Below are 21,773 nucleotides of genomic sequence, written 5' to 3' on the forward strand. Positions count from 1 at the left end.
CGGAAGAAGAAGCCTAGAGTCTTACTGTATAGTGGGGCACTGGCGGTGTTGCTGTGGGGAGTGGGTTCTGCTCTCAGGTGAGGGGGCGTGGGCGGGGCCGCGGGGAGTGGGTGCTGCTCTCAGGTGAGGGCGCGTGGGCGCTACGCTCAGGCTGCGGGCTTGAGCGTCAGCAGTGGCGCTTAGGGTGGCGACCTCGCTGGCCATCCTAGGGAACGAGCGGTCTCACCTACCGGGATGAAGGCGGGTGCTTACTTGGGATCCAAGGAAGGAAACCCGGCTTTTCCATTTATTTTTAAAGTATAAAGCATCTTTCCTTCCCACTCCCCAAGTTTAGTAGGCAAAGGGGAATAAGAACCACATGGCCTTTTTGCTCCTAGTTCGTTAGGAGTACGGTGTGTGTGTGTGTGTGTGGCCGGAGTAAAAGAGTTTGGCTACATTTACCCAAACACTAGGACTAGGAGTAATGGCAGGTATTTTACGGGGACACAGAAGGCTCTTGTGCTAGATTGTGGTTGCCTTGTTACTTAACCTGCAAGTGGAAAGACTGGCAAGTTACACATGAACAAAAGAATGGAGCAAAGAATAGCTGAGAATAGGCAGAGCTTGGTCAGACAGGGGAGCTGCTTCTACCACCTGTGGATGTTTCGGAAGGAGAGCTTTTTGAGTTGCCATCCGGCACCAAAGGGCTGAAGAATGAGTAAGAAAGGATGGGAGTCTCGGTGGCTCAATATAAAAGTTATCACCTGATTTTTTTTTAACATGTCTCTTTAAGTAGTTTAAATGGGAGTGAAAATGGTGGAGCGAAAGCCTTGAACTGCTGCCTTGAATTGTTTAGACATAGGAAAGCTTTACAAGGAATCTACTTTGTAAACAGCAAACAGCTGGATTTTACCCGGAGATACTGGTGCTGGTACAGGTGGAGAAAGTAAAGGAAACTTCACATGTGATTGAAAGGGCCCAGGAAATGTAGCTAGCGCTGAGTGAGTTGCATTAAGTAGCTGAGAGGATCACTGACTCTATCCTTAGTTGGATGACACATGGATGCATCTCCCAGATCATACTGCTAAAATTAAGAACTTCCTCCTTCCCCTCCAAGGATAGAAATGAGCTTCATTTCCTCCTGAGGAGTGGCACCCAGGGAGGGAGCTGGGAGAATAGTAGTTGCTAGAAATTATTACTTGAAGTATAGGTTTTTGTGTTTGTTCCATTGTTTTTAAGGAAAGTTACAATTGAAACATTTTTAGTGCCCTTTAAACTTAGTTTTAAGTATATAGCGTCTTGGGGGGTCCTAGGCTTTTTTTTTAAAGCCAGTTTATAGCTATTTGTTTCTAAGTGGTATAAGCCCCAAAGGAGAGGAGCTTGCTCTCGGAGCCTTAGGCAAACTCTTCTTGAGCCTGAGAATGATGACCATTTCGTTAGTAAATTATGGTTCTGAATTTGGCAAACCTTTCAAGGCACTGGAGTTGTGTGAGCTGTACTGAGGAGTGGATTTCCTTGTCATCATGTCTCCTATGGTTACTTTTGTGGAAAGACACTTCAGTGTATTTAACTCTGCTCCTGTGCTGGCAAGTTACCGAATGCCTAAAAAGAGAAGAGAAAAACAATTTTTGTTTAAATCTTAGGAGGTTAATTGTTCACAGTGAGTTGGCCTGCTCTTTTTGATCACAGCCATTTGCTTACATCCAGGATGTTATACATCAGTTGTTACGGAATTGGGATTTCTCGCCTTTCAGTTCAGGACCCCTTTGCAGTGGTGACTGCATCAGCTGAAAAATCAGAATGTCAGCAAGAATACTGTTGAAGATGGCATTGCAACCACAGAATTTCCAGTTTACTCGACTGTGTAGCCCAATTTTGTCATATATCATGCAGCTTCATCTCTGCGTGCAGTGTCTATGTGTGAAGAGACCTTCTGGTATACTGAAAAAGATTGGAAAAGCTGTGTGCTCTGCTAATTTTATGGTGTAAATGAGTTCCCCTTCTCTTGAAATGTTAGCCGTGTGAGCACAACATAAGGAAATTCATTACACACTCTTCTAACGGTAAGGCAGAACTAATAAGAGAATGTGTTTAAAATTAATTGTGGGACTGTAAAAATGAGTGGGTGTGTAAATGGGCATGGGGAGAGGAGAGGGAGAGCTCAGAGATAGTCTTGTTTTCCCAGGAGCCAGCCTGGATCATTTGTTGGCAGTACATATTGGCTGAAGTCAGTTTTCATTTCAAGGTAAATTGGAAAGGGAAATTAAACCTTATTGTTCCACTCTTAAGAGAGGAGAATGGGGTGGAGGCGGCAGCCAGAGTGGATGCTGTTGGAGTGGTTCTAGGAGTAAAAAGATCAGTGCTGTATTTTAACAGAAGGTGACATCATGGGCCCCTTTGGACTTGAGTAACCCTGTGCTGCAGCCTTCATGGTTCCCTTGCTGGAGTGGGCGATGTTGCTGCACATGTAAACTGCCACACTGGGGGAAATCAGTGGCTTAGGCTTTAATGAATCTTTGCAAAGGAGTGGAAAACATCCTGAGTCCACTTGTGCAGCTGTGGGGTGCTTGGGCAGTGGTATAAACCGCATGTCGAGAGAGGAAATGATCAGAACCATTGGCTTGGGTTCTGGAGATGGGATTAGATAAGGGAAGGTCACAACTGGGCAACCCACTCAGGTGCCCCCGGAACTCTCCAACTCTGAGATCTGTCTCTGGGGCGGTGACTGTGCTTAGCAAGACAAAGAGAGACTTAGGAGCAAAGGCGTTTGTGGGGTTTTGGTTGTCTCTAAACAGCTGGGAGGGGGCAATGTTAGGTTCACTTAGAGAGCTGTGCTGTGTGTGCCCACAGACACTGCTGTGCCTGCAGTTCTCAGGCAGAAAGGTTTTATGACTCAGCCTGCCTTTTCTGGCTGCCTGAGGCGACAGTGTGTAGACCTGAACATGTTTTGGCTAGAGGTGGCCTGGTTCAGGGTCCCCGCCATGGTCTGAGAAGGGAGGCAAATCCTCCAGGGCTTTTAGCTTGGCACCTAGCTCACGTAGGGGACTTTTTTTCCTTCCTCTTAAGTTTTACACAAGAACAAAAAAGTTGCCTGGATTTCCCCAGGGGGGTGTCGATTAAAAATTTTCAGGGTCGGGCTTCCCTGGTGGCGCAGTGGTTGAGAGTCCGCCTGCTGATGCAGGGGACACGGGTTTGTGCCCCGGTCCGGGAAGATCCCACATGCCACGGAGCGGCTGGGCCCGTGAGCCATGGCCGCTGAGCCTGCGCGTCCGGAGCCTGTTGCTCCACAATGGGAGAGGCCACAACAGTGAGAGGCCCGCGTACCGCAAAAAAAAAAAAAAAAAAAAAAAAAAAAATTTTTCAGGGTTTTGCCCTGGCCAAGAGAGAGAAGAGTAGACGCATACTAACAGTGATTGATCCTGTGTCTTCTGTCCCTCATCAGATGTTTTCTTCCAATGGGCTTTTGGTGTAGAATGTTGGAGAACCAAGAGCAGGAGGTAAGCATGTGGTCTCTGGGCAACAGGTGGGTAAATGTTTGAGGGGATTTGGGAGAGTCAGATATTGCTTGGTGGTGTCCTTCTGACACTAATACCTTGGTGGTTCTGATGAGCTCAGGGTCAAGCCAGAGGAGGGAAATCAGTAGTAAAGGCATTACTGGGAAATGAGGTTCCATTTTCACTAACTTTTCCATTCATTGGAATGTACTAGAATGTAAGCTTCATAAGGGCAAAGCTTTTTGTCTCTTGTTCTTGTTCTACCCTAGTGCCTTAGCACAGTGCCTGCCACATACAGGGTGGTCAATAAATATTTGCCGAATTGAATGAATAAATGAACAAATGAATGAAAGTTGGTGTTGAGTGGAAAATCTGGCAGCCTTTGTGTCGAGGCCACCTTACTGTGTGGCTGTGCTGAAGCTGAAGAAGCATTTCTTCCCTCCAGGAGGTGATCACTGTGCGTGTTCAGGACCCCCGCGTGCAGAATGAGGGCTCCTGGAATTCTTACGTGGATTATAAGATATTCCTTCATGTAAGTGCATCCAATTTTGATATTGGGGTCAGCACCCTCCAGGGCTGAGGGCCAGTCTTGAGGCAGAATCTGTTCATGGATGTTTTGACAGAAGTAAAGGAGGGAGGAGAGGAAAGAGAGCCTGGGGTTTGCCTGAGAGTTGTTTTCAGGCTGCCTGGTGGCATCTTGCTCTGCTTGGAGCCCTCGATCAGGACTGTGGCCTGGTGGCTTGGGTCCTTAGTGAGAGTGACGATGGGGAGTTCACGTGAACTTGGGCTTTTTCCACTAAAGCCTTTTCATGTGCTGCCTCCTGTAGACCAACAGCAAGGCTTTTACTGCTAAGACATCCTGTGTGCGTCGCCGCTACCGAGAGTTTGTGTGGCTGAGAAAGCAGCTACAGAGAAACGCTGGTTTAGTGTGAGTTTGCTCTTGTTTTCTTCTTGGGTCTGAGACTGGCTTTTTAGGTGCTTACTTGGCAACTGGAATTTACAATGAAAAAAGCTTGGCAACTTGCCAGGTACTGAGGACATTGAGAAATGTATTCTTAAATTATGTTTTCAAGTCAGTAAAAAAAGTAAGACAGCGTTCTTATTTCTAATATTTTGACCTAACAAAGCCAAATAAATCTAAAAAATATTTTTCTTTTTTAACATGCATAGGGCTAAATAGTCTAGGGCTAAAGAAAGGTACTGCTGGCTTTTTAAGTGTGCTTCACTGGTTGTGAGAAGCTTTTTAGCATCTGGAATAAATTGACAGGTGGTGTTCCCGTCCATTTGATATATAAAAATAGAGATTATTTTTTTCTTTTTTGTGTAGAGACCTCTATCCAGAGAGCCTTAGGAAAAGCAGTAGTGTTCACTCCTCACCTGCATACTTCAAATAAGTCCTAAAACTTGAGACAGTTTAGGACAGTGATTCCACCACAGTGTGGCCACTGCAATGCTCTGGTGACCCTGTTGATGATGTAGCCAGTTAGTTAACATGTGGGACTGATGAGGCCATTGTCATGGGTCAGGCCCTAATTAGTCAGTTGGAACTTCCTCTGAACAGACCCTGCATCCTCTAGTCTGGCCTGCCATTTTTTTTTTTTTTTTTTTGCGGTATGTGGGCCTCTCACTGTTGTGACCTCTCCCGTTGCGGAGCACAGGCTCCGGAAGTGCAGGCTCAGCGGCCACAGCTCACGGGCCCAGCCGCTCTACGGCATGTGGGATCTTCCCGGACCGGGGCACGAACCTGTGTCCCCTGCATCGGCAGGCGGACTCTCAACCACTGCGCCACCAGGGAAGCCCTGGCCTGCCATTTTTAAAGCATGTGCCATGCTTCACAGGAGAGGCTAGGGAGGCTTGAAGAGTTTGTGGATGATTTGCTGCAACTCGACTACTTTCAGAAAATTCCAAGCATGTGACCTTCCAGGGCTGGAGAAGGTAGTCTTAATTTACACAGAAGGACCCAGCATTCTCCGTGTCTCTGTGTCCAAGTTTCTTCCTTTTTCAGTAATAGTTGATGGTGGGAATGGGTTTTGTAAACAGTGTAATCTAGCAGCATGGAGTTTTTAAGTCATAGACTTGGTTCAAATACCAACTCTGCTGCTTACTTACTAGCTGTGTGACACTGGGAAATTTACTTAACTTCTCTGTTTCTATTTCCTTACCACTAAAATGGGGACACTAATATCTTTCTCATGGGGTTTTGGGGAGTATTAAACAAAGTAAGGTTAAATTAAAACATTTACAGTGCCTGACACACTCATGCAGTCAAGTCAGTGTTAGTCTCTTACCCCTGCCACCTTATTAAATTCTGTTTGTATTGATTTGCGCCTCTTTTTAGGGGATTTCCTTGATCAGGGACTGGAATGACTGTCTTGGATGTTACTTATCTTGGGCGTGTTACATTATGTGATCCCACAGGCCTGTACCTGAACTTCCTGGGAAGTCAACCTTCTTTGGCAGCTCAGACGAATTCATTGAGAAGCGACGACAAGGTCTGCAGCACTTTCTCGAAAAGTGAGTGGACTTGGCGGGCTAGCACTTGCCTCCTGGGGAGGGGCTGGGGGGTGAGGTGTGTGTGCCGGGCAGGATGGCCCCTGTGAACATACAGGCACATTTGTGTCAGATGCCTTTCTTGCACCCTTGTGCCTTCAGTGCTCACTCAAGCCACAAGGCCTTCAGAGGATGGGGCTGGGGAGAGCCACTGCTCGGGGTGATGCTCTGTGTTGCCCTACCTGTGTTTGCCCCAGGGTCCTGCAGAGTGTGGTCCTCCTGTCAGACAGCCAGTTACACCTCTTCCTGCAAAGCCAGCTCTCGGTGCCTGAGATAGAAGCCTGTGTCCAGGGCCGAAGCCCCATGTCCGTTTCCGATGCCATTCTTCGCTATGCTATGTCAAACTGTGGCTGGGCCCAGGAAGAAAGGCGGGGCTCCTCTCACCTGGCTAAAGGAGACCAGCCTAAGAGGTAACTGAAGTGCTCTATTTTGAGACACCAGTGGTTAGGATTATTGTAACCTGGGCCAGTGAGGTGTCCATTGGTAGAGAAAGCAGTAAGGTCACAGCGTCAGTGGCCTTTCAGAAGGGCCTTGGCCTCCTTGTGCATGGTTCTTTCATTCCATGCACAAAGGTCTTGTTTCTTTACTAACTCATCCCTGGGGAGCGTGCTCTCCTATTGGAACCTGAGGAGAAAGAAGAGAAGGCTTTCTTATTTGTTTTGTTCTTTATCCTCTCCCCCAACCCCCGTTTTCTTTTACTTTTTTTTTTAATAAAGTGCATTGTTATTTTTTTAATTAATTAATTTTTAAAATAGCATTAGAGCTCTCTCTTTTTTTAATTTATTAAATTTATTTATTTTTGGCTGCGTTGGGTCTTCATTGCTGTGCGCAGGCTTTCTCTAGTTGCAGCGAGCGGGGGCTACTCTTTGTTGCAGTGTGCTGGCTTCTCATTGCGGTGGCTTCTCTTGTTGCAGAGCACAGGCTCTAGGTGCGTGGGCTTCAGTAGTTGTGGCACGCGGGCTCAGTAGTTGTGGCTCGCCGGCTCTAGAGCGCAGGCTCAGTAGTTGTGGTGCACGGGCTTAGTTGCTCCATGGCATGTGGGATCTTCCCGGACCAGGGCTCGAACCCATGTCCCCTGCATTGGCAGGAGGATTCTTAACCACTGGACCAGCAGGGAAGTCCCCCCCATTTTCTTTAAATAACAACCTTATTGAGATATATTTACATACATAAAGTTCACCCTTTTAGTGTACAATTCAGTAGTTTTAGTTTATTCATGAAGTTGTTCAGCCATCTATCACCACAGTCAATTCTAGAATGTTTTCATCACCCCCAAAGAAACCTTGTGCCCATTAGCTGTGACTCCCCATTTTCCCCAACCCCCAGCCCTTGGCAATCAATGTCTACTTTACTTGTCTATGGATTTGCATATTCTGGACATTTCACAGAAACGGAGTCAGTCATACGGTATGTGGTCTTTTGTGACTGACGTCTTTCATTTAGTACATTTTCACGGTGTGTCTGTGTTGTAGTGTGTATCAGCACTTAATTCCTTTCTACGGCCGAATAATATTTATTTGTATGGAGAGACCTCCTGCTGTTGTCCATTCATTTTTGTTTACCTGTTCATGCCCTTCGTTTCCCTTTCCCTCTCTTTTCCAGTTGCTGCTTTCTCCCAAGATCGGGCAGGAGGAGCTCTCTCTCACCGCCTCCCGGGGAAGAAAAGGACAGTTTCGAGGTGTGGGCTCCTGTTGTTGACTCTGAGGCTCCTTCCTTGGAGAGCCCCCCTCTCCCACCTCCCTCCTTTCCGTCATGCTGTGGTTTTGCAAGACCTGATGAGGGAATCTCTGCTCCTCAGCCTGTGAGGAGGGCCATGGGAGGGGACCGTGCAGTGCGTTTGGATCCTGGTCAGTTGGAAACAGTTTTGGAAAAGTGAGCTCTGCTTGGAGCTCTGGGTTCTCCTCTGAGGCGGATGAAGGAGCTGTGGGCCGGGAGACTTGCTCAGGTGGGGCTGGGCCCAGGCCGGTGGTGGGGAGGCTGGGCACCGTGGCCTCTGCTCGCGTTGGTTGCGTGGAGGTCGGTGACAACTCGTCAGGCTTCTTCCATAGAAATAGACACTGTGCGGATGTTTATAAGTTAAGCACAAGGCGCAGGGGTTGTTGGTTCTGAACCAAACCCCATATTTACTCTTCTGGGAGCTGAATTTCTTTAGATGTTTGTTAACAGGCCTAGGAGCACTGTCTCAGGTGACTGGTTTTGGGGACCTGTAGGTGGCAGATTTTAAGCTGCCATATTGAATAATGTTCAACAGAAATGCTTGTGTCATTGTATTCCCACAGGCTCTATTTTTGCTGCAGCCCCTGGAGCACTTAGTTTCTGGGAGGCTGGCCTCTTGCCTACCCCCTTGCATGGACAGGGAGGTGAATATTCTCCCACCTCCTTGCTTTTCCTCCACTAATACCACTGAATGGAACGGTGCTGTGACTCCTGTCACTGGGGTTTCCTGCGCATCCCAGGACCTCGGCCTGGCTTTATGGGGCCAAGACCCATGAAATAGCTCATGGCCATCCACGAAAGAGAAGGGTTTGGTCACAGCCATAGGAAAGGGACCAGTTCAGGGGCTTTGTTTTGGAAAGGATGCCCTGGGCTGTCACCGTCTCTCTGATTATAAAGCGGAGACGCGTCTGTCTTCTCTGCAGGGTAAGCATGGGCTCCTTTCTTTTTTGAATCCTTTTCTTCTCCCTTAGTAACAGCTCCCTGCCCCCAGGCTTCAGCCACCACGTGTCCCTCCGCTGTGTTGCCGTATGTTCAATCCAGTGGGGTGCAGGGGCTTTGTTTCTGCCTGGAGAGAGGGCTCTGGGGATGGAGATGAGGAACAACAAGCCTTCCTTCAGACAATGAGGCATTCTGCCCTCCTGCTGCCGTAATTCTCTCCTCTGAGAGCCAGAGCTGGTAGGAGATGAGTGCCGCTGGCATTCTGCCCTGCCCTGCCCTTGGGTTTGTGTGTGTGGTTCTTCCCCTTCTTGCCCGCTTCTCCCTCCTCTGGCCATCGCACCCTGTCTCTGGGCTCTTTTACTACCAGCCTATGCTATGGGACTGTCATGGCATTTAGTTCAGAGTTGAGGGGTTTTGGCTTGAAATAAAATTCAAGTATTTAAGACTGTTGTTGCAGTTGGTGTCTAACAAGCTGTAGCAGTGGAGGAGGGAGTGAGGGCTGGCAGTAGTTACTTTCATAAATCATGAATTTATCAGCGTGGAAATAATGGTTCAGAACCGTGCACGGCAGCTCTCCTGTACTGTGTGTGCAGCTCAAGTTCACCACTGGAGGAAGAATTGCCTTCCAAAGAGTCAGGATCCAGCTCCTCTCACAGTTATGGGCACGAACCTCGTTAGGTATAATTTACCTGATGCTGCTTCCGTCCTTGCAGCCTGTCTGAGGTGCCAGGTGCTGAAAGAGAAATAAAGTTTGTCAACAGGCAGATGCGGAGCCCTCGCTGGGACTCATTTCTCTTTCCTGCCCGCCTCCCCTGGGTCTCTCCTTTATATGATGCAGCAGAGCAAGGCGAGGATAGAAAACCTACAGAGGCAAATCCAAAATGTCAAAAGAAGTTCATTTAAAAGGGGAAAAAACTCCATACACAAACCTCACAAAAACCCGACAGATGCTAAGCTAATGGTATCCGCTCTGCCGATTGGTGGGGATGACTCATGAATATTAATGAGTCCAATGCTCCAAATGGTGCAGCTGTGAACCCAGCTGTGCTTGAAGCTCTCTGATTTCAAAACTTCCAGACAGGAGCCGGAGGTGGTCTGTGTCAATTCCCTACTCAGCCAAAAAACAGCAAGCTGGGTTGGCCTTCTTCTGTTCACTCCTTTTCTTCCTGGAGTTGGTGCTCAGCAGCTAATTCTGCCAGCAGGGTAGGCTGCTGGGACAGCAGGAGCTGCTCAAAGACACAGATGCAATTTTTCTGACTCTTGGCTTTTTTTTTTTTTTTTTTTTTTGCTGTACGCTGGCCTCTCACTGTTGCGGCCTCTCCCGTTGCGGAGCACAGGCTCTGGACGCGCAGGCTCAGCGGCCATGCCTCACGGGCGCAGCCGCTCCGCGGCATGTGGGATCTTCCCGGATCGGGGCACGAACCCGTGTCCCCTGCATCGGCAGGCGGACTCTCAACTACTGCGCCACCAGGGAAGCTCTCTTGGCTTTTTTAATGATCCATTATCACCAGTGCATACAACAGCACCTCAGTTAATCTAAGGCCAGGCACCATCCCTGCACTGTCTTGTGCAGAGTTGAGTGTAGACCATGGAAGGAGATGCCCTGAGAGGGGAAGAGTTTTTCTATGGGCCTGGAATTACCAGAAAAACAGCAAAGATGGATTTTCCTCTTCATCTAGGCAGTGCCATCTGCCTGTCTCCCATTTTGCTCTGTCCCTGTGTGTACTAAGGGCTGCCACCGATGACCTCTGTAGGGAAGATAGGGAACTACTAGGGGGAGCGGCCTACTGAGTTGTTTTGTAGAATGGAAGTATTTTTGGTTTGAAGTAGGTTCTGTGCCTGACTTATAGTTACCTAATTTTTTTTTGGCTGTGCCATGCGTCATGTGGGATCTTAGTTTTCTGACCAGGGATTGAACCTGTGCCCCTTGCAGTGGAAGCACAGAGTCCTAACCACTGGACTGCCAGGGAATTCCCTAGTCACCTTTCTTCCGACAGCTAGTTTCGTGGTCCAAGTCTAGTCATCTGTTACCCAGGATAAGTGATCCCAATCTCATGGGTTTCCTTTTGTTTGGTGGAAGTGTGTGTGTGTGTAGGAGGAGATGGGTTTTCTTGTGTGAACATAATAAGTTTCATATGCATCTTTTTTTAAAAAAATAAATTTATTTATTTATTTTTGGCTGCGTTGGGTCTTCATTGCTGTGTGCAGGCTCCTCATTGTGGTGGTATACTAGCTCTGTGTGTGTCCCTTCCCCTGGTGGCCTTATTGGTGTGGGAAACCAGGCCCACCAGCAGCCTGACCCGAAGCCCTGTAGCAGAAGGCCCAGGTGAGAACCTGTGTTGGTTTGTTGGAGGCAATTTAACCTGCCTGCCATAAGCTATGAGACTTAGATATATTCTACCAATTAGGGCACATCTGTTAGCAGTGCTGAAAGGCCGGCACTGTCTCTTTAAGAGCCATCCCACTCCTCTCCTTGAGCGATGAGGGCTGGGGGCACAAGGGAGTCAGATGCTGATTAAACAGTCCTACTGCCGAGCTCTGTTAGAAAATTACTGTAATTATGATCTAGTCCCAGCAGAGGGATGAGTTCCAATCCTGCTAATAACCCTTCCAGGTGCCTCAGATTCAGGGCCCATGGGAGGCAGCATGGTTAGGCTCTGGCTGGCAGCAGGGCCAGCAAAGGCCCTCCTGTCTGGCCTCTGCAGGCAAAGACAACAAAGGCGCTGGACCCCTCATCCTCTCTTGGCAGTGGGTTTTGGTTGTCTTTTGTTGTATTTTTTCTTTTTTCTTTTTTTTTTTTTTTTTTTGCTGTACGCGGGCCTGTCACTGTTGTGGCCTCTCCCGTTGCGGAGCACAGGCTCTGGACGTGCTCCTATTTTTTTGATTCTTGACAGAGCTCCTGGGAGTCATTTTGTATGAGAGAACTTTCCCCTAAACTAACACGAAGGACCAGGAAAATCACAGCCACAAGATGACTGTCCTGACTCCCAACTTCTGCCCCAGTCCCGCACAAAGCGCAGGGAGCCAGTGCGGGCCCTTGCACCGCAGCTGCTTCTACACTGTTTCTATGAATCTGGGTTTCTTGCTCCGAAGTAGTACACAGTGTTAAACTCAGTCCTGATCAAGACTTTCAGGGCTCCCCTTTTAGATGTCTGCTACAGAAACAGGAAAAAGGATAGTTACCACAGGGACTCACTGTGATGCCGCTCTCTAAATCGGCAAGCACTGGTTTATTCATTTGAAAACATCATTCTTGTAGTGCAAATCTGCAGCAATGCAGGCGAGCAAATCTCAGATTCCTGTGGAGCGTGGGGGCTGGCTTCCTGGTTCTTAAACCCTGAGGAATTCATGACATTTATACTCTCTGTCTTCTCAACTTCATAAGCCTCTCTCTGTCACTGTAATCCAGTAGCTAAAGCCCAGACTTCTAGAAGGCAGGGCAGTTTCTCTGTACTTGGCCCTACGCACACCCAAATGCCCTGAGACAATGGTTCTTCACCAGGGGTGGTTTTGTTCCCAGGGCACATTCGACAATGTCTAGAGACATTTTGGGTTGTCAGAATGGCTGGGGGGTTTGAGGGGAGTAGTACTGGCTTCTAGTGGGTAGAGGCCAGCTGCTGCTGTACATCCTACAGTGCCCCAAGAACATACAACTGCCTGGCCCCAGATGTCAACAGTGCCAGGTTGAGAAGCCCGGTACTAATAGAATGAGGCAACAAGCTCTAAATCCCCCCTCTGCCCCCAAACCTCCAATGCACTGCTTTGGTCACAGATCTCCAGATGGCAGGTGCTTTCCTGGAGGTGGAATATATTAATGACGGGCTTAGCAGGGTGCCCACTGTGGGAGGCATCCAGTAAATGTAGGTGGTGTGCATGTGCCACCTTGGTGATTCAGGGCAGAGCAATGCCAGTGCCTGACTGTAGTTAAAAGGGAGGTTTTGTATCCTGTTTTCTTCTGTTCCATGATCGCATGTGGGGCATAAAAGGTGCCCAGCTGCTCACCATCAGGCTAAGAGTGTCTACAGTGGACCCAGATGCCTTCTTTGAGGACCAGCAGTAGAAGCCTCTTGGAGCTGACTCCCATGGCAGGAGGCAGGGAAGTGGCATACTCTTGCCCAGTGCCACAGAAACGCTTCCCTCAGTGGCACTCTGCCAGGTGGCGGGTGGTGATGGGCCCCATGAGGGAACTGAACACACACAGCTGCTGATGACCAGCCAGTGCCCGAACAGCTTGATGCCAGAGACACCAGGTCCCTTGGAACAGCCTGGGCATCAGGAAAAGAAAGCCTAGTTGGCAGGGTTTTCCTAGGAGCCAGGCCTGCAGGGGAGAGGACTTCATTAGAAGGGATGTTGCCAAGCATCGGCCAGGAGAACCAGGCTGTTTCTATCTACTGCCCACTCTCCTGGTGACTAGGCAGCCCATTTTGCCTTATTTTTAGGGTGACCACTCATCCTGGTTTACATCTACGGTCATGGCATCCTTATGAATAATGCCCCCTTTCATTCTCAAAAGTGTCTCCATTTGGAAAATAAACTACATAGTTGCCTATTAATTGTATTTTAGTTTCCTCTAATACTATAGTTTTTTGGGGGGCGGGGGCATCATATTTAGAAAAGATATTGGTGCAAAATAGGCTGCATCTTAAAATATATCATTAATTGAATCTCAAGAGTTGCAAAAGGGTGGTCATCAATTCATACTAACTGAAAAGACAAAGAAAAACAGAAGAAAAACATATTTTCTGAACAGTTTTTGATAGGAAAATAGGGAGAATAATTCAGATCCCTTGAAGAAGAAAAATCTCTTTAGTTTTACGTTTCAGGCTCCCTACCCAATCTGTGTAAATTCTAATGGGAGATGAAATAGCTGGGCAGGAGGGAGGGGGAAGCAAGGGACTGTGGTAATCCACAAACTAGAAAATTAGTTTGAGTCACTGGGCTGTGTAGCAGGGATAATCCTCTATGTAGACAGCTGCTTTTTCTAAAGTCAGCTCCACAGATTTTGCTGGTGCTCTGGGAATTAGCAAATCAGTGCCACTCAAGATTTATCCTTCCAGAGTCGCTTCTGGTGGAGAGACCTGCAGGGAGAGCTTCCTTTTGGCCAAAGGTTAAAGCACCTCTGTCCCTGACATTCAAGAGTTTTGTTCTCAAGATGAGAAGGAACGAAAGAAAAAAACGAAGAAGGAGGAACATACAAACATACGTTGGATTCTTTTTTTCCTTTCTTGCTTCTCTTTTTTTTTTTTTTTGCGGTACGCGGGCCTCTCACTGTTGTGGCCTCTCCCGTTGCGGAGCGCAGGCTCAGTGGCCATGGCTCAGGGGCCCAGCCGCTCCGCGGCATGTGGGATCTTCCCGGACCGGGGCACAAACCCGTGTCCCCTGCATCGGCAGGCGGCCTCTCAACCACTGCGCCACCAGGGAATCCCCTCTTGCTTTTCTTCAACTCCCTCTTTCTCAGACTGATTTATAAAGGCAGGACTGCCCCCCCTCCCCAGCCCCCCCCCCCCAACACAGACACATGCTTCATGACACCACTGCTTCATTGTGATGTAAGTGATTGGTGTGAAATGTGGATTTTGGAAATGTGTCACTGGAGGTGTCTCACTGCAACAGAACTCAAGTGATTCAAGAAGCAGAGCGGCAGCCTGAGATTTTTCAAGAGTCCCTCATTTCATTTCCTCTTCAACAGCAGATTTTGTGTGATTTTTGTTCAAGTCACCACCTTTCAGATCCTCAGTTTTGCCACTTGCAAAGACTGATTACAAATAAGGTGGTGCAACTGAGCAAGCTAAGGTGCTAAAACAGTTAAGGATAACTTGAAATCTAGGCTATTGCTTACATATTATGTTTAGATAAAGTAACAGGAGGGAGGACATTTAGTTGGCCCCTCTTTAAATAGAATCAAAATGTCTGGGTTTAGGGAATGAGACTTAATAGGAATTCTCTTCTCTTTCCCATTTTTATTCACCAGAGGGAAAAGATGTCGTTGGTTTTGAATTAAATACAGATTTCTAAGAGATATAACAGACCATTGTGTGGGAAAATTGAATACTGAGGTAATTGTAAAACAATGTCTATGCTATTTTGCTATATGGATGACAGAGGAAACACACTGGAAAAATGTATTTTTAATGAAATGTAGCTGAAAGATTGCTTTCAGAGCATTTAGTATTCTCAGATTATCAGCTTGGATGAGGCAGGCCAAACTGTACCCACCTCAGGTCAGGTTATCCAGTGGAAGTCAGTAAGTTCTGTGTAAATTACTATATATCTGTGAAGGGCAGATATGCATTTGCTTCTTAAACATAGGATTTTAGCTTTCTTATTTTCTCTCCTTTACATAATATCAAGGGAGGAAAAGGGCCTCCCACCTCTTACCCTCTCCAGTTTCATGTGCTAGAGTAATTAGTGGCTTTTAAGCAGCCATCCTACATATAATGTGGTTAGTTAAGTGGTCTAATGCCCGTTATCCAGTTAGGCACAGGCAGTAAGGTGGGGATTTGGTTAGTGGAGTCAAACAGAGAAGGAGTAATCTGATTAGCCAGTTGCTTTCTGAGGCTGTTGGCTGAGATGGTGGCTGTGGAATTGAGCAGGTCTGCTGGGTGAGGTTTAGCTTCAGGCAGACTGTAGGAATCCACTACTTCCCAGAAGTCTCCTTTAGAACTTTCCCCTAACAGAGAATGCCCTTTGTCTGTAGATAGTCTCGAACTTGCACTATCTTTTCCAGCATGTTATAAGGTCAGAAATAGCCAGATGGCTATGGACCAGATTCCCAATTAGTCCATTTGTTTATATCTTTTAGGGCCAATCTACTTTTTCCTCTAAGTTTTACAGCTAGAACGTGAGTGTGGTGCAGTAGACTGAGGTGCCAAAAGACCTTTGCAGTTTGGCAAGTTGCTGGTTTCCTCAGGTCTGGAGGTATAGAAAGGACTATTGCACTAAGGGGGTTTTGTTTTAAATACCGGAAGCCAATGGCCATGCCACTGAGAGAGTGTTGAACTGTGCAGAGTGGAGAAAGTACCTGACCTTGCTCCTTTTTCATTCCCCTTCTGACCCGGCCCCAGATACCCCCTCTTCCTCCTCTGGTTTCCCCTTTTCTGGTGTCTTAGTCATGGAGCGGTGGCACAGGGGTATTCTCTCCTGTTAGCCACCCAGCCTTCCAGAGTTGCGTCCCTGAGGGTTCTCTAGGGAGGGGGCAGTTGGGCACAGAGGGGTTTCTGTTTGCTCCTTCCATTAACCACTTTAACAATGCCCATTGTCTTTACCTGTAGGCTGGGATTGGTGCAAAGGTTCCTAAAGCGGAAGGCAATTGGTTCCCTTTGGTTCATCTGCTCATCTGCTGCCACCTAGTGGTTGCTTCTCCTTTGGCACCCTGTGTAAAGTGGAGGGGACGTTATGGACAGTTCTGTAGTGCCTTTTATCTCTTTTTTTCCCCTTCCAGACTTAAATTGTCCCCCTTTTGTTACTTTTTTATCCATCACATATAACAAAGCTTTCTTTTGTTTTACTCCTGGGTCAGAAAAATCTGGAAATGAATAGCTGGCATAGGATCTTTGGAGAAACTTGGAATCCACTGACAACATCCCTGTTTGCTCCCAGTTTCTCTCTTTGGTGACATGAAATGGTGTCTTACTGCAGGGCTGTGATATTGTTGTTAAGAGGTGAGGAAGGCTACTGCCAAGCTAGAACAGCTCTGAATAGAATAGGCAGCTTCGAAGATAAAATTTCTATGGCTGCTCAGTTGCCCATCTCTCAAAATTTCTTGTGTAGAAAGTCAGGGAATAATATAACTAAACCTTACTGAGCAGTAACTTACTACGTGCCAGGTGGTGTTCCAGGTACCTTACACGTTAACTCCTTTAATCTCCTAATGACCTGGTGAGATGGAGTATACCCCTTCTAAGGAGAGGAAATTGTGGCATAAAAGGTCAAGTAACTTGCTCTTAGAGAACATATGTAGTATACAGGGAACCGGGACTTATTTCCAGGTTGTCTGGTCCTAAAGTTTATGTTTTTTTTTTCTGGGCTGCGCCTCGCAGCTTGGGGAATCTTAGTTCCGGTGACCGGGGATTAAACCCGCGCCAGCAGTGAAAGCCTGAGTCTTAACCACTGGACCACCAGCGAATTCCCTCAAAGTTTATGTTCTGTTTTTCTTTTTTAAAGATTTTTTTTTTTGGTGGACCATTTTCAAAGTCTGTATTGACTTTGTTACAATATTGCTTCTGTTTTATGTTCTTTGGTTTTTTGGCTGCAAGGCATGTGGGATCTCAGCTCCTTGACCAGGGATGGAACCCACACTCTCTGCATTGGAAGGCGAAGTCTCAACCACTGGACCACCGCCAGGGAAGTCCCAAAGTTTATGTTCTTAACCATTATGTTTTGCTGCCTCTTGAAGGCACAGATAACCCGAGTGCTAGGCACAGGCAACAGGAAAAGGAAACAGGGTCGTATAGACACAAGCCCTCCCCACAGCACTCCCTCAGCCTGCAGGACACAGTGGGGTTGTTAACTGAGGCCCAGAAGGGAACTCTCCCATGTGCTGACTCCAAAGACTCGCTTCTAGCCCTGTCTCATTTCAGACAGAGTGAACACAAAAGAAAAAAATAACAAGTAGGCAGTGAAAGGAAGTCTGAGAAGCCGACCAGAAACCGGGCAAGCCTGGGTTCCAGAAATGGTCCTGCCCTGAAAGACAACTGCAAGCCCTCTTCTGTGTTTGGGCTTTTGTTTTCTTTCAGGCTCTCCCTTCCCACTTGGTGGTTTTTGTTTGTTTGTTTGTTTTTGTTTGCTTTTGGCTGCGAGGCATGTGGGATCTTAGTTTCCTGACCAAGGGATTGAACCCACGTCCCTTGCATTGGGAGCGTGGAGTCTTAACCGATGGACCGCCAGGGAAATCCTCCCTTCCCACTTTGTTTGGAGGCGATAAGAATGCCCAGAGCCAGCATTTTGATACCAGTACAAAAAGAAACACAACACCATCACACAGGGCAAGGAACCAAATCTGAGGTTTATTCGTGCTTTTCAAACCAGCCAAAGCAACCAGCAACTTCTTCCTCCAAAGGTTTCTCTCTCTCTCACCTTCTCTGTGACAAGCCTGTGGAAAAGGCAGAAGTGGGTATGTGGAGATGTTTAGAGATGGGCTCAGCTATGACGAGGCAGGTTTAGTAACAGGTCTGCTGAAGATGCCTCTTCTCACTTGTCTCATTGGTGGTTTACAGTTACTACACGGTGGGTGTCAGAGACCTGGGTCTCTTCTGTACAGGGAAGAGCCCATGATGTTGTTGGGCTGGATGGTACAGGGAGTGGGAGCGCTTGATCATCAGTTTCTTCATGAAGGTGGGGTAGAGAGAAGGGTATGTGTCCTAAAGGAGGAAAACTACACAAATTTGCTTTTATGATTCAAAATATAGAAGATATAAAAGAGCATAGAGTAAAAAGTGTCTCCCTCCTACCCTGTGTCACAGTCACGCAATTTCTCTGTCATTGGAGGCAACCAGTGTTATCCTCTTCTTTCTCCTTCCAGCGGTAACTCATACATATATAAGCAATTGGAGACTCCCTCTTTACACAAATGGAGCAAATTAGACCTACCCTTCACTGCTTTTTTTTTTTAAATTATTATTTTTATTTTGCGGTATGCGGACCTCTCACTGTTGTGGCTTCTCCCGTTTCGGAGCACAGGCTCCGGACGCGCAGGCTCAGTGGCCATGGCTCACGGGCCTAGCCGCTCTGCCGCATGTGGGATCTTCCCGGACCGGGGCACGAACCCGTGTCCCCTGCATCGGCAGGCGGACTCTCAACCACTGCGCCACCAGATATCTCCTAATGTGGCATAGTATTCAATTCCCTGAATTACTACAGTTACTTGGCGAGGTCTCTATTGAACATTTAGGTCATTTCCAATAGTTTGCTATTGCAAACAACCTTGTGTGTATATCATTTTGCATGTGTGCAAGTGTAGCTGTAGGATAAACTCCTAGATGTGGAATTGTTGGGTCAAAGAGAATGAGGAGATAAACAAGTTTGTCATGAAATAAATGACAGAGTGAAGTAGGGTGAATTTATTTAGATTTGACAAAAAAATTCCAAGCCTTCTGCATTCATGGCCTGGAAATGGAGTCCTCATTCAGAAAATCATAAAGTCAAACCTTGAGCGAGAGGCCCGAGCTGGTGCTTCATGATTGTACAGGGGCATCAGAGAGTAAGATCTCTCCTTATGTATTTTCCTAAATGAACCACTCAACTGCTGCTGAACACTAGAGTGGGCCCTGGTCTGAAAGATTCCAAGGCCAGTTTGTATCACTGTCACACATAACATCCTTCACCCCATCAATAAAGGCTGCTTCCATTTCAGGCCAGAAGATGGAGCTAGTGATATCATGCTAGCCTTGGTGTCCTCCATCACCATCCTAATTCTAATCCTATTGTTACCCCACCCAAAGCACTCACTCTGCTGTTTTAAAGTATGATGTGGTTCTTGCTGATAAAATGCAATCCATATTCTTTGTTACCTAAAAGTTAATTTGATTATGTTCCATAGGAATCCTCATACTGGATTCCTAATCTTTGCCAATCATATTGCAATACACGGGCATTTGGGGGAAACGGTACTCTGGATTTGAGAGCTGTGCGTAAAGAAACAGATCCATCCTTGTGGCACAAATTCCTAATTCTCCAATATTCATTCTCCCTTTTAAATTTATTAGTTCCACCACCGCCCGCCCGCCCCCGTCCCGGCCCGACCCTGCCCCACTCCACTTTTAAGCTGGACACAGATTCTACCTAGAAGAAAGCTTTCTTTGCAGCTTGCTGTCTCTGTATGTCCAAGTTCTGGCCAATGGGATGTAAGCAGAAGTGGTGTGTGCAACATCTGTGAAATGTCCTTAAAAGGAGAGGGTGTGCCCTTATCCTGTCATTTTATCTTTCCTGCTGGGTAGGATACAGACATGATAGCTTGAACTGGAGCATCCATCTTGGGCCATGAGGTAACCTGGGGAATGTTGACCACACACAGTGGGGCAAAAAGAGAAGGTACCTGGGACCTAGATACCTTGGATTACTTACCTCCAGATTTTTACAGAAGAGAAAAATAAATTTCTGTGTTAATTAATAACAATTAATCACTGTTATTTTGAGTTTTCTGTCACATGTAGTTGAACCTAACCCTGACTGACACAGTCGCCCGATTTAGGAAAAACAACTACAGCCTTATCTTCTTTCAATGGTGAATTACCAGCATCACTTTTGGAAATGAAGAAAAGCTACTTCACTGGCAACTCTCATCCTTCACAAAGAAACAAAGGCATGGCCAACAAATTCATTGTCAATAGTTCTGATACCTGGGCTTCATCTTTCTTCCACTTCAAAGGCGGTGGTGAGATACTCCTTTGGAACAATCCCAATGAGGCTGTTCAGTTCTCCAACCCACCAGCCATACATGTTATATTCCTGAAAAATGACAAGAGGATGGTTTCCGTTGGAATTTAGTCATGCTTCTGTTAATCTTTGTTAATCTGTTAAATGATCACGTGGCAGATTCTGTTGGGTGGTTTCTTTGTAGACACTGTCAGTACAACTCATTAACACCCCTGATGGGATTACTAAATTTAAAAGTTATCTAGAAGGAAGAAAAACTGCTTTTCTTTTGCCATCTTTCTGTCTACATTGTAAATTTAGCATATTTGGTGCCACTGCTGAACCTAAAGAGCATGTCTTTTACCAAGCAGAGTGGAACGGCTCCTTTGGGGAAAGTTGGGCACACCCTAAAATGCCAGAGCACTGAAGTATTCAGGGAGTCAGGTCATAGTGCAAATCAATAATATTTACCAAGCACCTTCTATGTGCAAAGTGTTGTTTGAGTTCCCATGAGATGGATGATGAATCAGAACACTGCTTGCTCCCTGGGAGTTTACAGCATAGAGTAATGGGCTTCGGAGTCAGACAGACTGGGATCTTGTCCCCACTTGGTCATTTAGTAACCATGTGACCGGACGGTCTCCTGGCTTTAACTTCCTCTTCTGTAAGAGTAGGCATAATATCACCCCTCTGTTGTGGGGAATATAAGTGACGCCGCAGACATGAAAACAATTCAAAGTGCCTGATACATAGTAGGTACTCTAAACATTAGATTCCTCCCCTGGAAGAGGTCAGAGGTTGACAGGTCCATCAATAATGACAGGCAGGACATAAGAGCCACAGGGAGGGGCAAACAAGAAAGGGAATGAGAGGGTTTAAAAGAAGGGTTTGAGAGTGGAGCTCACAGGGTTGAGAACGGAGCTCCTTGAGTACAGAAGAGCTTCTCAAAAGCACAGCAGATGTTGAACATTATAGGACTATTCCTGAAAGCACTAGAACATGTTTTCCTTCTTTTGAAGGAAGTGAAATTTAGGAATATGTGGAAAATATACGTATTCCAGTTCAACTGGATTCGGGTACCATGGAGCCAACTGTCTGCCTTTTGCCCACCTGGCTGCTGAGTTCTAGGAAAAAAAGAAAACCAGGTTGCTGACACACTAAAATTCTGGGTCAACTGGTTATCTTTTTGTTAGTGTACCTCCCCTCCTCTAACTCTGCCTCTCCCCTTCCTCTCAGCAGCTGACCTCTTTTCCACCTTCAAAGAGAAAAGAGAAGCCATCAGATCTGTCAACCTTCAGCCACCCAAACAGGAACTTACCTAGTGTGCACTTGTAACCCTTCTGCTTTTGTTCTTAGAGACCAGGTTCTAAGAAGTCTGACCTCTGCCTCTAATGTAAATGGCTCCTTATGTCAGCACTGAAGTGTGTTCAAGTTTCTTTCGTCTTTGAAAATAATTATTTAGTCCCTAATGCATGTCTGCTTCCCATTTCGACTAGTCTACACTGCCAATTCACAAATTTATTGAAAGAATTTATTTCACTTACTGCCCCAACTTCTTGCTTTCTATCCACTCTTCGAGCCACTCTAAGCAGGCTTCAACCTCCGTCATTCCACTTACGCTTCCTATAACCTCCTTATTGCTCAAATTCTATGAGCACTTTTCAATCCTTAATTTACTTGATCTCTCAGTATTGCTGGCACTATGGACCTTTCTTGAGGCATTTTCTTCTCTTAATTTCTATA

General features: G+C 46.7%; 2 protein-coding genes across 4 annotated transcripts in view; one reads left to right on the top strand and one right to left on the bottom strand.

Annotated features, from left to right (window-relative positions):
• On the top strand, positions 1 to 10,807 carry SNX11 (sorting nexin 11). Of its 3 annotated transcripts, none has more exons than XM_059996520.1 (8): positions 1 to 77; positions 1,687 to 2,224; positions 3,422 to 3,476; positions 3,919 to 4,005; positions 4,301 to 4,401; positions 5,892 to 5,987; positions 6,221 to 6,433; positions 7,626 to 10,807. In XM_059996520.1, the coding sequence occupies exons 3-8, from the start codon at positions 3,435 to 3,437 to the stop codon at positions 7,897 to 7,899; spliced, it is 813 nt and encodes a 270-aa protein (XP_059852503.1). In that variant the 5' UTR covers positions 1 to 77; positions 1,687 to 2,224; positions 3,422 to 3,434; the 3' UTR covers positions 7,900 to 10,807. The 3 variants fall into 3 exon arrangements, with proteins under 3 accessions (XP_059852503.1, XP_069396158.1, XP_059852504.1); XM_069540057.1 differs by having other exon boundaries at positions 1,687 to 2,042; XM_059996521.1 differs by lacking the exon at positions 1,687 to 2,224 and having other exon boundaries at positions 4 to 77.
• Positions 10,808 to 17,661: 6,854 nt separating this feature from the next.
• The window catches only part of SKAP1 (src kinase associated phosphoprotein 1), a 276,746-nt gene continuing 272,634 nt past the window's right edge, over positions 17,662 to 21,773 (bottom strand). Inside the window, exons 12-13 of the mRNA XM_059996383.1 lie at positions 20,015 to 20,123; positions 17,662 to 17,769 (exon numbers count right to left, since the gene is read on the bottom strand). Of these exons, the coding sequence (XP_059852366.1) occupies positions 20,022 to 20,123 (102 nt within the window). The 3' untranslated portion in view covers positions 17,662 to 17,769; positions 20,015 to 20,021. The remainder of the gene's footprint in view (positions 17,770 to 20,014; positions 20,124 to 21,773) is intronic.

This window comes from Delphinus delphis, chromosome 19 (genome assembly GCF_949987515.2).
Source record: "Delphinus delphis chromosome 19, mDelDel1.2, whole genome shotgun sequence".
NCBI lineage: Eukaryota > Metazoa > Chordata > Mammalia > Artiodactyla > Delphinidae > Delphinus > Delphinus delphis.